The sequence below is a fragment of the Marmota flaviventris genome, chromosome 12 (assembly GCF_047511675.1).
Source record: "Marmota flaviventris isolate mMarFla1 chromosome 12, mMarFla1.hap1, whole genome shotgun sequence".
Taxonomy (NCBI): domain Eukaryota; kingdom Metazoa; phylum Chordata; class Mammalia; order Rodentia; family Sciuridae; genus Marmota; species Marmota flaviventris.
This window is the reverse complement of record NC_092509.1, coordinates 76,188,387-76,202,735: the sequence shown is the minus strand read 5'-3', so window position 1 is coordinate 76,202,735 and position 14,349 is coordinate 76,188,387. Positions and strand designations below refer to the sequence as shown.

General features: G+C 41.2%; 1 protein-coding gene across 2 annotated transcripts in view; it reads right to left on the bottom strand.

Moving 5' to 3' along the window:
* Positions 1-1,021: 1,021 nt before the first annotated feature.
* Dstyk (dual serine/threonine and tyrosine protein kinase) overlaps positions 1,022-14,349 on the bottom strand; it is a 53,966-nt gene continuing 40,638 nt past the window's right edge. Inside the window, exons 7-14 of one of the 2 annotated variants that reach the window (XR_011703988.1) lie at positions 13,846-13,975; positions 13,112-13,268; positions 12,326-12,458; positions 10,152-10,265; positions 8,245-8,359; positions 5,953-6,087; positions 5,187-5,563; positions 1,022-4,298 (exon numbers count right to left, since the gene is read on the bottom strand). Coding sequence is in view for 1 of the 2 variants with exons in the window: in XM_071600136.1 (XP_071456237.1) it covers positions 5,376-5,563; positions 5,953-6,087; positions 8,245-8,359; positions 10,152-10,265; positions 12,326-12,458; positions 13,112-13,268; positions 13,846-13,975 (972 nt within the window). In the remaining variant the exon portion in view is untranslated. Of the gene's footprint in view, positions 5,564-5,952; positions 6,088-8,244; positions 8,360-10,151; positions 10,266-12,325; positions 12,459-13,111; positions 13,269-13,845; positions 13,976-14,349 lie in introns of both variants that reach the window. The other variant, XM_071600136.1, reaches the window with a different exon arrangement.

The following is a 14,349-nucleotide window of genomic DNA, read 5'->3' as shown; positions in this document are numbered from 1 at the left end:
TAATATTCAAAAATTTGGTAGCCTCTCCCCTCTGAGCCTCACTCAAACATAGGACCAGGAAGGCCACCCAAGTTGCCCTACTTCAAGGAACATGCCTGCTTAAAAGAGCATATTAAATCTAAAAATGTGTACACCACATGTTATTTTTTCCAATGTAGCAATGGGAAGGGGGGAGGTTAAGGGAGCTCAATCACATTGAACTTTATATGAGAATACAGAGTATGCGCATAAAAGGTAGGGTATGACTGGCTGAGAAGGGTGGCTAGAGTTAGTGAGGTTTCACCAGCAGAAGAGGCTTACCAGCATTGTGTGACCACTGCTGTGTAGGCTAGGTTGGGGACCAACCAGATGTTCACTTTGAACTTTTCTCTTAAGTAGAAACTCGCTAACTCTTTAAGATGTGCTGCCATCTCCTGGCCAACCTTGTGCTGCAGTCAAATCACAAGCAGTTTTAGCAAACAGTGACTCAGCCACATGTTCAATATGATACAGTCACCCCAAACAAACCAAAACAAATACACCCATGGGAGAAGACACACACTGTGATGACCTTCCGTGGGGACTAGACAGTGCTGCTTCAGGTAGAGGCCCACACTGGCACCTTCAGGCACTGCTGAACAAGCAAACCTGAATAGTGGGGTGGGCCTATATGAACTCAAAGTATTCCAAATGCAGAAAAACTGGTACATAGATTATAGCCCCCAATTAGCTCACAGTTAATAAGGAATAACTAGACTCATGTATAAACTCTGAATGCTGTAAGTTCGTGCTGAAAATTGGAGTAAAGGGGGTCACCTCAGGATAGGGTCTGAAAAATACACTGCTAGTAGTAGTAATGCAAAATATTCAGTTACCAAGAGTAATGACCATTATGGAATAAGGCCCCTGCGGGAGGAGTGGCGTGTGGCATCAATCTCCCCTAAGGCAAAGGGCAAGACTTACCGCAGGTAACAGTGGAATGGAATGCATCAGGGAGCATCCTATTCACATGGGTAGTGAAATCAAAGCCAAAGCCAAACAGTTGTAAAACTAACATGTTAATATGATCTTTATTATATAGCACATCTGGTATTTGTGCATCCTAATGATTATACAGAATACTCTAAAAAACCAAACCTGACCATTCAAAATTACACTGATGAAGACTTGACCCCTAGTTGCATCTCTTAAAAATACATACATCGTGGTCGTGCTGTAACAGTATTTGGAAAAAGCCAGATAGTATAGGAAAGAAGGGAGTATAGAGACTGACGTTTGTGCCAAAGTAATTTTCTTTTGTTATTGCACTTTTATTCTACACACTTAGTATGTTACACTTTTATTTAACACTGTAATAGACATTAGTTCTTTAAAATAAACAAAAAAACATTGCATAAAGACCATAAGCTGTCCAGGCCAATTTTCTTTATGGACTCTCTGAGCAAGCTGGCCTCCCCAGGTCAGATATTCTCAACAGTCTCTGCCATCTCCTCAACTGGACTAGAAATTAACAAAGCCGATGATGTTAACAATAAAACTCTTTTAAGAACTATAGTGCTACTTAAAACCTCCAGGGGAATTTTCAAAGGAAGTGCCTCCAGATCACTCCTTTCTTACCCACTTATCACACTAGCTCTAAGCCATCCCACCCCCATCATTAGAATAAACCTCATTTTCTTTTAAAGAAAAAGTGGGTTATTTAATCCAGCAAACCCAAGAATCAAGATTTGAAAACTTAAAGTAACTCCCCTTTCAGCAATGGACTTTTCCAGGACTCTTCATTCGGCTCTGATATAACCTGAACTTTGGAGGCTTCCTGATGAGCCCGACAGAATACCAAGCATGGTGTCTCTCCAAAGCATGGCCAGAGAGTACCTCAGTTTCCCAAAGTGCTACTGTAATCACCACTTCCCTGGGCTTCTCAGTGCTAAATAATAAGCCAAAAAAATAAAGTGTCACTTAGTGCAGTTGTCACTCCTCAGCCCTGCTATCCTGAGCCACTTCTATCAGGAAAAAATTTTCCAAACACTCTACCTTTTCTGGTTTTTTTTGTTTGTTTGTTCGTGCTGGGAACTGAACCCACCGCCAGGTTTATGGTAAGCACATGTTCTACCACTGAGCTACACCCCCAACCCTCCAACTTTTCTTTGGCAGCCCAAACAAAGATACAAAACTGCATTTGGGAGTTTACAGGTACTGGTCAAAAGTTCTATCATTCCCCTAGTCCTATCTATCAGTAATGAATCCTTTCCTCCACTGTTTCCAACAGCTTTAGTGTTAAGTTAGGAGCAGTTGCTGCGAGGCTCTGTCCCCTTAAAGTTGACGGAGTCAAAATTGACTATCTTTGGTCTGGGAACAATCAGCGCAGTCCCCTTCCTGGAGCAGTAATAGGCGGTTCAAGAACCAGGGATGCCTGTGGACACCTCTCAGAACAGCAGTTCCTAGGCAACCACGTTGCTGCTAGCTCTCTAGGCACAAGGTCAGCCATCCCAGGCCCCAGGTGTCACCATCATTTCTTGCTCTCCAGGAAGCCTCTCGCTCAGCAAAATGAGCAATTTTTCATTAAAAATAGCCAGGTGAACATTTTTGGGCTAGGGTAAACTGCCCTCATTCAATTCTTTAGAAGGACTGAACACAGTGAGGATAATTCTTCATGCCACTCTTCTTCCTCCCTAAGTCACAATCTCACCTTACCACTTGGGAACACAACTAACTGAAGCTGGGAGGTAAAATCTTCAGCCATACTAAGTCCTGTATCATTTAAGTGCTGCACGCTTCTCTGAATGCCTAGTGTCCTCCCAAGTAATATACAATACAGTACATTTCATGGCATACCATCACATTAATAATGGGTGCCAACGAGCTAAGAATTCAAAATTGGCTAACAAAGTTATAAACCAAAAGTAAAATATACACACATCATACACATATATTCCTGCACTCAGCCTGCTGAGTGTTTAAATAACGCCCCCAAATATCCATGTGGACTTTGGCTAGCCTGGGGACTTTCAGGAGTATCTTGCACCATTTCTCAGAATACTTTTTAAAAATTAACTGTAAAACAACTCCTGACTTAGCATTAGTTCCTCCCTTCCTCCCTCCCACTGGGAAAAGAAATATAGAGAACTTGCTAGAAAACTGGTATCAGAGCAGACTAAGCCACAGGGATAAACTGAAAAGGAACTCGGGTAGGAAAATCTGACCTCCCATGTGTGACTGGAGTATGAGCTAAGGCTCTGCAAGAATGTTAGGAATGTAGTCTCCACAATGGAAGTACAGACTTCTGATTATTTGAGGTTTAGAAGACAAAGATCTGACAACAGGAACTAACTATATAAGATTTCTTTGAAATTTCATACAGTACAGATTATGATTTTCACCCATGTAGAGACTACTTGCTTCTCCTTTAACTTGACACCTGGCTTCCTGTAAGTCCCATCATAGTTCCCAGAAGGCAACAAATTCATGCTGAGAATAGTGACTTGAAGTATATAGCTAAACAGGTGTTCAGGTTCTGAGATAAACTGAACATTCTACCAGAACAAGGCCAGAACCAGCGAACCCAAAGACAATGGGTCCCCTTTATCATTTGCAAATAAAAAGGTCTGTAGTATGACATAAGTTTTGAAGGGATGCAGTGCTTAAGGGTTATTGTGCTCAACTGCATCATAACCAGAGTTAAAAGCGAGCTTTAATAAAAGTTACATAAAAATGTCTTAGACTCCACTTATACTCCGTAAATATGTAAGGGATGGTCATTCGGTTATAGACAAACCTAGAAAATCCCAGCAGCTAATGTAACATTCATCTTTTTAGTTTTTTTTGAATGTACAGAACGTCTTTGTTTATTTTTATGTGGTGCTGAGGATGGAACCCAGTGCCTCACACATGCTAGACAAACGCTCTGCCACTCACTGAGCTACAGCTCCAATCCTGTAACACTCATCTTACACACCTCCTGGGAACCTGATTCACACACTTTGGAGATGAACACAAAGGGTCAGACCAGAGTTCTTGAGACTGGACAGATGGATGGAGGCTATTCACCTCCACAATTTCTTCATCTACTTGTGTTTCTAAATCTAATGGAACAGTTTGTTGGTGGAAGGCTTGAAGTCAAGACCTGAGATGCACCAGTGTCAAGTTGTTCCCCTTTCCTCTGACTGGAGTTGTCCATCTCTGTCTCTATGTGTACTTCATAAGAACACCACCAAAGACCACTCAGAAGGGAGCAGAGCTTTCAGCCACCAACACACTGAGCTACCACAGAGCTATTCTTCTCTTTCATCTGGTTCCTTTTTTCTTCTAACAGATTATATCTAAAATAAGGTAAAGAAAGGACAGAAGAAACCTTGGCCTTTTAACCACTGGTCAAGCTTTAAAAATATTAGTGTGTTAGATTCAACCCCCAAAGAGTTTCTGATTAAAGTTTTGAAAACAAGCTGGTATGCACATTTCAAACACGCTGTATGCAGGCCGTGGCCTCCCCTCGTTGCCCCTCTCAGGTCTTACCCACAGCCTCACTTTAAGTCAGTTCTGCTCACTGAATTCTAAGTACCATGTAATCTGGAGCTTTCCCACCTTAAGATCAAAAGAAGGGAGAGGCATGGGAGGAAGACCCAAGGGTAGAAGAACAGATTCTGTTCTGGAGTTAGCAGTAACTCAAAATCCAATAGCTTATGTATATACAGACATATGCACACTTTTTTCTTTTCTTTCTTTTTTGGTCTCTTAGTATTGTAATAGTGAAACCTCCCAGGAATCAGGGATGTGTAGCCCTATACATGTAAACACACTGGCACTGTGAGGAAAATATAGGTTTGTTTCTAGCTCCCTTACTGGGGTTTCTGACCATTACAACCTGAAATTCCTGGTTACAGATAGCAGGATCCAGGTATCCACAAGTTTTGTCATGTGTCCCTATGTTAACACAATCTTGACCTAAACTGAAATTTTCTAAGTGGTCCTTACCACTGGGTAGAATCAAACTATTCCTAGCTAGTGCTGAAATCATGAAAATAATACATTTTCAGTACTATTGCCACTGCAGTGTCCCACTTATTGTCTTTGAAACATAATACAGTGAATAGACAATGGTAACAATTGCCTCCTTTAGTTCTGAGGCCAGAACATTACATTCCTCAGCTTTTATACATCTTAGACAATCTTTTTTGACAAAGGGATAGGATGGGGCATCCATGACCCACCCAGAATGCTCAGTCATCCAACTCTCCACTGTCCAGGAGCCACCTCTGCCTAGGAAGGTCTTAAGTTGACCAGCAAGCACCAGTCTCTCAGGAGCTCCCTATAATGAAAAAAAAAGTCAAATTCTCCCCATGCCCAAAAGGTGAGGGGGGTAAAAAGAAACAAAGAATGGAGGAGAAAGGTCTTTGCTTTCAAGTAGAGTCATCTAGTCCTCTGTTCAGCCGCTCAGAATTTGACTTGCACAGTCGGTCCATGATGCCCCGGAGCATGGGCTGGACAATGCCCAAAAGAGGCCTTTTAGAGGGGTCACCATCCCAACAGGCTTCCATCAACTGCCAGCACTCCTCATCAAACACAGGGAGACGTTCTGGGCGGGCCCCTAGAGAAAGGAGCATGGAAATCAGAGAGTCAGTGAGAGGGAGCCCAACCCAACCAGCTGGCCAGGCCAGCTGGGCCTCAGGGAACTAAAGAGTAAAAGGAGCTTTGGTTTCCACTGCAGACATATAGGTTAGAATCTAATAGGAACAGTGAAGAAAGTCTGGAACCCACTCGACATAGGAAATTGAAGAGGAAATTTTAAAGAAAAAAAGCATTTTGAGATAGTTCAACACAATGCTGCCTGGAAGCAAAGGTTTGACTTATGTCTTCTCTGGATTCCAGGATGATCTAAATATGCATGTGTTGCTGTGGAGGAGACAGGGCCCTGCTGCAATGCCAGACTCTGCTCTCACTAAAGGAGTGGAGGCAGAGCAGTGCCTTGGCTCTTACCTTTCCGCACATTGTTCCAGAGATGGTCTTTGCTAGCACACCTCTCAAATGCCTCAGGGAGCTTGATGGAGCCTGAGCAGATATACCAGAAGAGAATCCCAAAAGCGTAGACATCCACGGAATTATCATACTTTCCTACAGCAAGAAGGGATGAACACTAGTGAACCAGAGAGGGAAGACGGCACATGGCCATCCACGTGCATTAGCAGGTCTTTTTATGTTGTTGTTTTTTTTCTGGAGCTGTTAACATCCATAGTCTTTCAAAACAGCCCTGCCAGGTAGTCAGGACATGTTTACAATATGAACACGAAGGCACGGGGAGGCCAAAGCTAGGCACTGACAGCATACCAACACTTGAACTGGATGAAGGAAAAGGGAGGAAGGCCTTTCATTTTCATGGGGTAACTACAAAATCAATCCTAATAGGTCACATCAGGGAAATACAGGTGGGTGGGTACACTGGAACTAGAACATAAGAGATTCTTTTAAGTCAGAGAGGAGTCTGGAGCCAGTGGGCAGCAGATCATTTACACCTTAAAGCAGGAGGTGACGTGAAAAATATTTTAGAAAGATTATTCTGACAGAAATAGGGTAGACTATAATAGAAATAAAGGACTTTAAATACGAAGCAGTCAAAGTAGAATAATAGTGACAGGAATAGAAATATTTTTTAAAAGTCAGTTTAGGGAAAGAAAAATGGTGACTACTTGGTTCAGATGTGGGTAGGACTAGAGCTGTCTACCTAACTTCTAATCCTCAGAGCATTACTTGATGAAGAGTTGAGAGAAGACTTGTGAACAAAATAAAAGAAATCCAAATACACTGCTAATTTCAGCTATTATCAATTCTAATGACTGACCTATAATTACCTTTCCATCTTCCTGATAAAGTACAACCCTTCTCTACTCACTCCCATTCAAAAATTCAGAGTCGGGCTGGGTTGTGGCTCAGTGGCAGAGTGCTCGCCTAGCATGTACAAGGCGCTGGGTTGGATCCTTTCAGCACCACATAAAAATAAATAAAGGTACTGTGTCCAATTACATCTAAAAAAATATATTTAAAAAAATTCAGTCATTTTTCAGTCATTCTTCCCTGTTCATCACTCATATCAAGTAAATAACAAAAAAATCTTGTCTATTCCATCCTCTGAATTGATTTCAAATCTATCTCTTTTTGCTTCAGCATTAACACCAACCTAATCCTGGAGATAACCACCACAGAACCCTCTCATTGTTTTTGGTTCTTCTCACTCAAATCCCCTCTACCAACTCCTGCTAAGCTAATCTTTCATAAGCATCTTCTTTGTATTCTCCCCTCAGGAGCTCAGCAGCTGCCCACTCCTGCACAGCAGGCCTACCTCCTCCGCCAGAATTTCAAGCTCAGTGTATTCACTTCCAACCTTGCTTGTCACTATTTCTATCTTGTCATACTTATTTCTATTATTATTTCTATTCTACAATATTCCTTAATATTTCCCCTTCTCTAGCCTCTGGAAGTTTCTCTCCTTCATGATCCATGGTTGGACTCTAGAGTCAGAAAAGACCTGGATTCAAATCCCATATCTATTACTTTCTAGCTAAATATTTTTTTGGGTGAGTTAATTCATCAATCTGGATTCAACTTTGTCCAGGAAATGAACAAAAAAATACACCAACATTATCACATAATTATGAAGATTAAAGGAACAAAATGTATAAATGCCCACACTGCTTACCTCAAAGTATATACTCAAATAAATGAGTTCCCTTTCCACATACCAACATTCCAGATCTGACTCGAGTTATACCTAAAATTTCACCTCTAACACAAACCGTCAAACATTTCAACCTTCCTCTTTCCCATCGTGGAACACCAACGGTACATCATATAGCCCTTCACTTAGTATTAAATTATATGCTGCTGGATAATGGGTCCAAATTACTTTACCTCTCTTAATATACCTCTTTGTCAATTGCAAGTTCTTTATTGATAGAAGACAACTGCTATTATATAAGAGTTATTTGATTTAGAATTTATGATCAAATAATTAAATGATTATAGCAATGATGGCATAATAACCCAGAGAGAGAGAAATCCAAAAGAATGCACTGTGACTTCCCATTTGCACTTCCCTTCCTACTTCTATACCTCTTCACTTTTCCCCTACCTGCCTTAGGTTTGCCCTCCTCTGGTTTCTCCCCTGTCAGCCAGACCTGCCAGCAGTACTTGTGCATACTGCTTAGTCTGATGAGTAGCTCTCAGGATTGTAGTTCTGACCCTGCCCAAATCCACTCCCTGCCCTCCAGACCTTACCTGTGAAAAGTTCTGGGGCCATATGGATGGGTGTCCCCACAATGCTGCCTGACATCATGGCCTCTGGCTTGCAGAATCCTAAATCAGTGATCTTGGCACGATTCTGCTTGTCCAGCTGCCAAGAAAGCAGGGGAAGAATTCACCTTGTCTCTGAGCTTGCAGGTAGTATTCAATTGTATATCCAAGTTCAAAATATGCACCTCAAAGTAGTGCTTAACAAAATCTGCCTCCACCTAGCCCATCTTCACACTCTCCTCCTCAGAGACTGTGAGCAACCTGATGGCAGGAACTGTTTCTTTCATGTTTGTATCCCTGGCACTTAGCATGGAGCCTGGCACCTATGAGAATCTTCATAAATCTTGAAAGAATGAATAAGTGAGGATCTATGGAAGAACAATGAGGAAAACATTTCAACTCCGGATTCTTCACTTGACCCCAGGACAGAAAGGTGAAGTCCTCTAGTCAGCCTAGAAGCTTCCTGAAATTCCTGTATTTCCTTTCCTAACCAAGAGAGAAATCCAACAGAATGCACTGTGACTCCCATTTGGGGGTGTAGCTCAGTGGCAATGCACTTGCCTAGCACGCTCAAAGCCCTGGGCAGATTCCCCAGCAACAACACAGTTGGGGGAGGTGGGGCAGCATGGGGGGGGGGGGGGACACTTTGGCTAATGATCAGCCTTCCTCTTAGATTTCACTTATACTTTTAGTAAGATTGTTCCCTTCTCTCAAACAGCTGTCATCTTTGTACATCATTGAAGTGCTACCAGAAATACCTTAATGATACTCTAAGATATTTACAAGAAGTCTATGTTGAAAGATTTTTGGAGGGCTAGGTGTGTGTATGGCTCAGTGGCAGAGCACTTGCTAATGTGCATGGGGGCCTGGGTTTAATCCAAAGCACCACAAAACAAGATTCTTTTTCAAGAGGAGTATGTCTAAATTAAAAGAAAAAAAAAAAAGTGGAATATGTCAAAAGTTCCTCTTACTTTCTTGCAGTCCTGGGGATTGAATCCAGGACCTTGGAACATGCTAGGCAGGCACTCTACTACTGAGTTACACCCCAAATCTCTAGCCCAAATTATTCTTCATAATTTAGATAACAGGACCAGTGAGTTCATGACTCTCTTACCTTTTAAGCTTTATTAATTTATCTCTGCTCTCATCCAATATCACCGTAAGCAATAACAAAGGCCTATGCTCCTCAAAAATGTAAATGTCATAAAAAGCAAAAACAAAGGTAGACTGTTCTGGATTAAAGGAAACTAAATAAGCATGGCAACAAAATGTACTATATGATACTTGGACTGGATACTGGATCAAATAAACAAACAGACCATATTTGGAGCAATTGGATATATTAGGGGAAACTTTAACACTATTAATACAGACCGCATGTTAAGTAACAACATTGTATTGATGGTAAATTTCTTGGGTGTGATGACATTTTAATTTTGTGTAAGACTGACTTTTTATTGGGAGATACATGCTTCAGTATTTAGAAATGAAGTATTATCTGCAACTTACTTTCACAAAATTCTGTGAAAAAGTATGCCTGTGTGTGCATGTAAGTGTATACATATAAACAGTGAGAATGTGAGTGAGCGAGGAAAAATAGAGAAGAAGAATCTGGATAAAGGATATCTAGGTCTTCACTGTACCACTCTTTTAACTTTTTCTATAAGGTTAAAAATTTTTCAACAGTGTACAGGGGGAAAAACTCTATACTACTATAAGGTAGGTCTGTACTGAAACTCCTGCCTAACCTTAAATTCCAAGAAAACCATCCATCCACTATACTATTAACTCTACTTCTTTCCATCTGGATTTTTCTTAGGATCAAACTTACATTTTGTACATCCTCCACCCACAGAAGCAGGGTGTCTTCTTGGGGACACAGCTCTACTTACCAGTACATTTTTCAGTTTGATATCACGATGGACGAGTCCCTGGCCATGCAGGAAGCGGATTCCCTCCACCACATCTAGTGCTATCTGCAAACGTGTCTCCAGGGCCAGTCCAGCCTTGGAGAAACAAAAGAACTTACTGTCACAAACAGGGCAACTCCTCAATCCAACTTGCTTGAACCAACTGAGACTTCATTCTTTGAGGAACTAAAAGACTGACCACATCAGGACACACAAAGACAGAAAAACGAATAGAAACAAAAGGGGAAGAGGAAAGCAGTTAGGAGAGGGAAGTGGAGGAAAAGCAAGGAAGTGCAAGTTGAAAAGAACACAAAGCCAGATAAAATCCCTTGGGGGCTGCAGTTGGGCCAGCTGAATGATGCCCAGAGGTGACAAGGAGAGGTGCAACCAAATAACTAAATCCATGAACCCTGATTTTCGTTTTTGTTTGTTTATTTGTTTTTGGTACCAGGAATTGAACCAAGGGGCACTTAACCAATGGCCACATCCCTAACCCTTTTTTATATTATATTTAGAGACAGTGTGTCACTGAGTTGCTTAAGGCCTCTCTAAGTTGCTGAGGCTGGCTTTGAGCTTGTGATCCTCCTGCCTCAGTCTCCCAAGCCTCTGGGATTCCAGGCACGAGCCACCATGCCTGGCCCATGAGCCCACTTTTTAAAAGTTTTTATTTGTTCTTTTTGGTTATACATGACAGTAGAATGTAATTTGACATATCATACATACATGCAGTGTAACTTCCCATGAACATATTTTGAACATTTGAACACCTCAACTGCAGAGGTGGATTTACTTCTGCTGTTTTACAGGCCTAGTCACTGCAGATTTTGTTTAATGACTTCAAATACCACTCATATTACTTTAGTTTAGGAGCTCTTGGGTTCTGGAAAATACTGTATTATTCATCCAAAAGATCAAGTGGGGCTGCTAGTCCACAGGTACAAAAGCAACAGACGTTCTGAGCTTAACTCATCTATAATAGAGAGGATCATTTGAAGAGTCATTTTCTTCATCCAATCAATTCGTCATGACTCCTGGGAGCATTTAAGTTGTTCTCTGCCCTAGTTCTGGAAGATTCTGTGTAAACTTGTAGAAAAGGAATCTGTAAGAAGGGACTACCTAGATATTCTGATATCTGTTTTTCTCTCCTCAGCTCCAATGTAGGGAACAAACAAAAGAAACCACTTTTTTTTTTTTTCCTTCAGCCCAGGGGCTTGAACCCAGGGCCTTGTGCATGCCAGGCAAGCAATTCACCACTAAGCTACATTCCCAGCTCCAAGAAACCTCCCTTTTGGTGGTGGTTTTAGATGAGGGGAACTCATCTAAATTTCAATATCCAACTGAAAGTTTCATCTTCACTCAAATAAAATTCTTCAGTGTGGCATATCTCAATTCATAAAAAGATCATATGATTAAAAACAATTTTTTTTGTAGTTGTAAATGGACAGAATGCTTTTATTTGTTTATTTTTATGTGGTACTAAGGATCAAACCCAGTGCCTCACACATGTTAAGCAAGAGCTCTGCCGCTGAGCTACAGCCCCAGCCCATGATTTCTGTTCTAAACCTTATTGGGACTTGTGTTAGAATGTGTAATCTGGAGTTTTCATTGTCTAAAACAAACTTGAATTCTACAGCGATTCTTTCTTTCCAACTGCCAAAATTTTACCCATTTTGATACGCGTGTCAAACTCAAACTCCACATCCTCACGAAATATTGACTGTGATTCCTTTGAAAGCTCCTGGAAGTTATATTTTTTGATATTCCCTAATGGTTCTTAATACAGTGCGTTATGCATAAATATTTATTGACTAAATAAAACTGGCTTTATCCACCAAGAACAAAAAAAGAGAGAAAGGGGAACAGAGTTCCAGGAAGTTTTTCTGCTCTTCTAATTTTCATCACTACTATAAATGACAGTAATCTGGATATAAATACTGGGACTAAAAAAAAAAAAAAAAGACTTTTTTACGTCTGAGACAGTTTTAAGGATTTTGGATATAAGTGCAATAAAATCTGATAATTCTAAAATCTGATAATTCCAACAATATCTTATGAAAATAGGAGGCTCTGAATAAACAGGAATGGATGAAAGGCCAATAGGGAAGTAGAGGTTCTAGTCCTGAGCTGGATAGAGATCTCTCCCTGCTTTGCCTCACCTTCAGCCCTGTGTAAAGGTCCCGGTGTAGTCGCTCCATAATGAGCAGCACAGCAATGCTGGAGCCACCTCCATAGTTGTAGTCGATGACTGAACCATGGAGATCCACCAATCGCTCATGCTTCGGCAGAGATCTGTGGGAAGAAGAGAGGTCTGGGCTACAATACTAGGGTTCTAATCTTGCATAACATGTCAAAATGTAGGAAGGAATAGCTTTAAGACCATGCTTAGTTTAGGTCCATAGGGAATGGCGCTCAGTATAGACAGAGTGCTAACAGAATAACCTTTCCACCAAGGAAAAAGAAACATGGAATCTAAAAATCAACAAGCCTTGATGACTAAGAAAGAAAGTTAAATAAACAGCTGGGCACAGTGGCTCATGCCTGTAATCTCAGCAACTCGGGAAGCTGAGGCAGGAGGATTCCATATTCAAAGACAGTCTTAGCAACTCAGTGAGACTCTATCTCAAAAAAATTAAAAAATAAAAAGGCTGGGGGTGTTAGCTCAGTGGCTAAGTGCCCCTGAGTTCAATCCCCAGTACCGAAAAAAAAAAGAAAGAAAGAAAGTTAAATGGAATGAGAAATCTAAGAATTTAAAATGGCTAGAAAAGACCAAACCAAGATAGTAAAGTCCTTAAAGAGTACCTATGGCTAGGCTAGACCCACAAATATTTTGAAACCTAGGTATGGAGAAACAGGGAGCTGGAGCTTTTGGTATAACACTTATTCCCGGTTTCTGGCCTCTTCTAGGGATCTTTCCCAGAGAGATGGATGAGACTAGGACCCACCTCATGTAGTGAAACTCCAAAGCCAGATCATTCCAGTGCTTCTCATCTGGAGGGACGACCGATTTAAGGGCACAAGGGAAGTGTCCTCCCCAGTTGTCACAAAGGTATACCACACCATACTGGCCCCGGCCCAGTTCCTGTCCCAGTTTAGGTTTACCTACATGGGACAGAGACAGAGAAAAGGAAGGAGGGAACTTACTGGGAAACCTCTGTAAGATTCTTAGATGTGGGCCTGCCTAGAGACCAGAAGTCATAATCATGCCAGGGGAAGAAATTCTAGTGTCATTCTAAAACAGTGGAAAGTAACTAAATAAACTTTGGTAATGTTATTTAAGCTATATAAATAGCAGGACCTGGGCTGGGGTTGTGACTCAGTGGTAGAGCACTTGCCTAGCACCTGTGAGGCACTGGGTTCAATCCTCAGCACCACATAAAAATAAATAATAAACAAAACAAAAATAAATAGCAGGACCAAAAGACTTCAAGAATTCAAAGTTGGGCTGGGCTTGTGGCTCAGTGGTAGAGTGTTCATCTAGCATGTGTGCAGCACTGGGTTCGATCCTCAGCACCACATAAAAAAGTAAATAAGTTACAAAAAAAATTTTTTTTAAAGAGTGAAAAAAAATTCAAAGTCACATCAATAAGTGCTTAAGCAACTCCTCAAGGAAGTAGCTTGAGACATTAGGATTCTCAGAGGCCAGAAAAACAAAACAAAACAAAAAACAAGGACTAACGATGCAGTAAGACGTCCTGTAAAGAACGGCTCTCCAGAGAAAGGCGGGCCAGGCGTGGGGCATGGTCTTTCCGAACCTTCAGCCACAGATCTTCAGTTTTCTCCAGCCGGCCTGAGTGGCCAGCTTCCAGCTAGGAGGGAAACAGAGAAAAGACCCATAATAAAAGACACATTAAGCCCTTAGCCTCAGCTTCCTCACATGTTATACAGGAATAATATCTACCTCAATGGGAAACTGTGAGAATTAAAAAGCACGTTTAGCACAGTGACTGTTACAATCAGAACTTTCAATAAACAGTAATTTTTTTCTCTTGGATACACAGTCACATCTATCCACTCTCTCCACACACACATACACACATGCGCACACACAAGTTATGTCACGAAACTGAATTAGAATGGAAATTGGAAAGTCATCTCTGTCATTCATTCCTAAAAACACTATATAAACTTACAAAAAAGTTCCTATACCTCTAGTTTCTTTTTTTCCTCAGTACTAGGGATT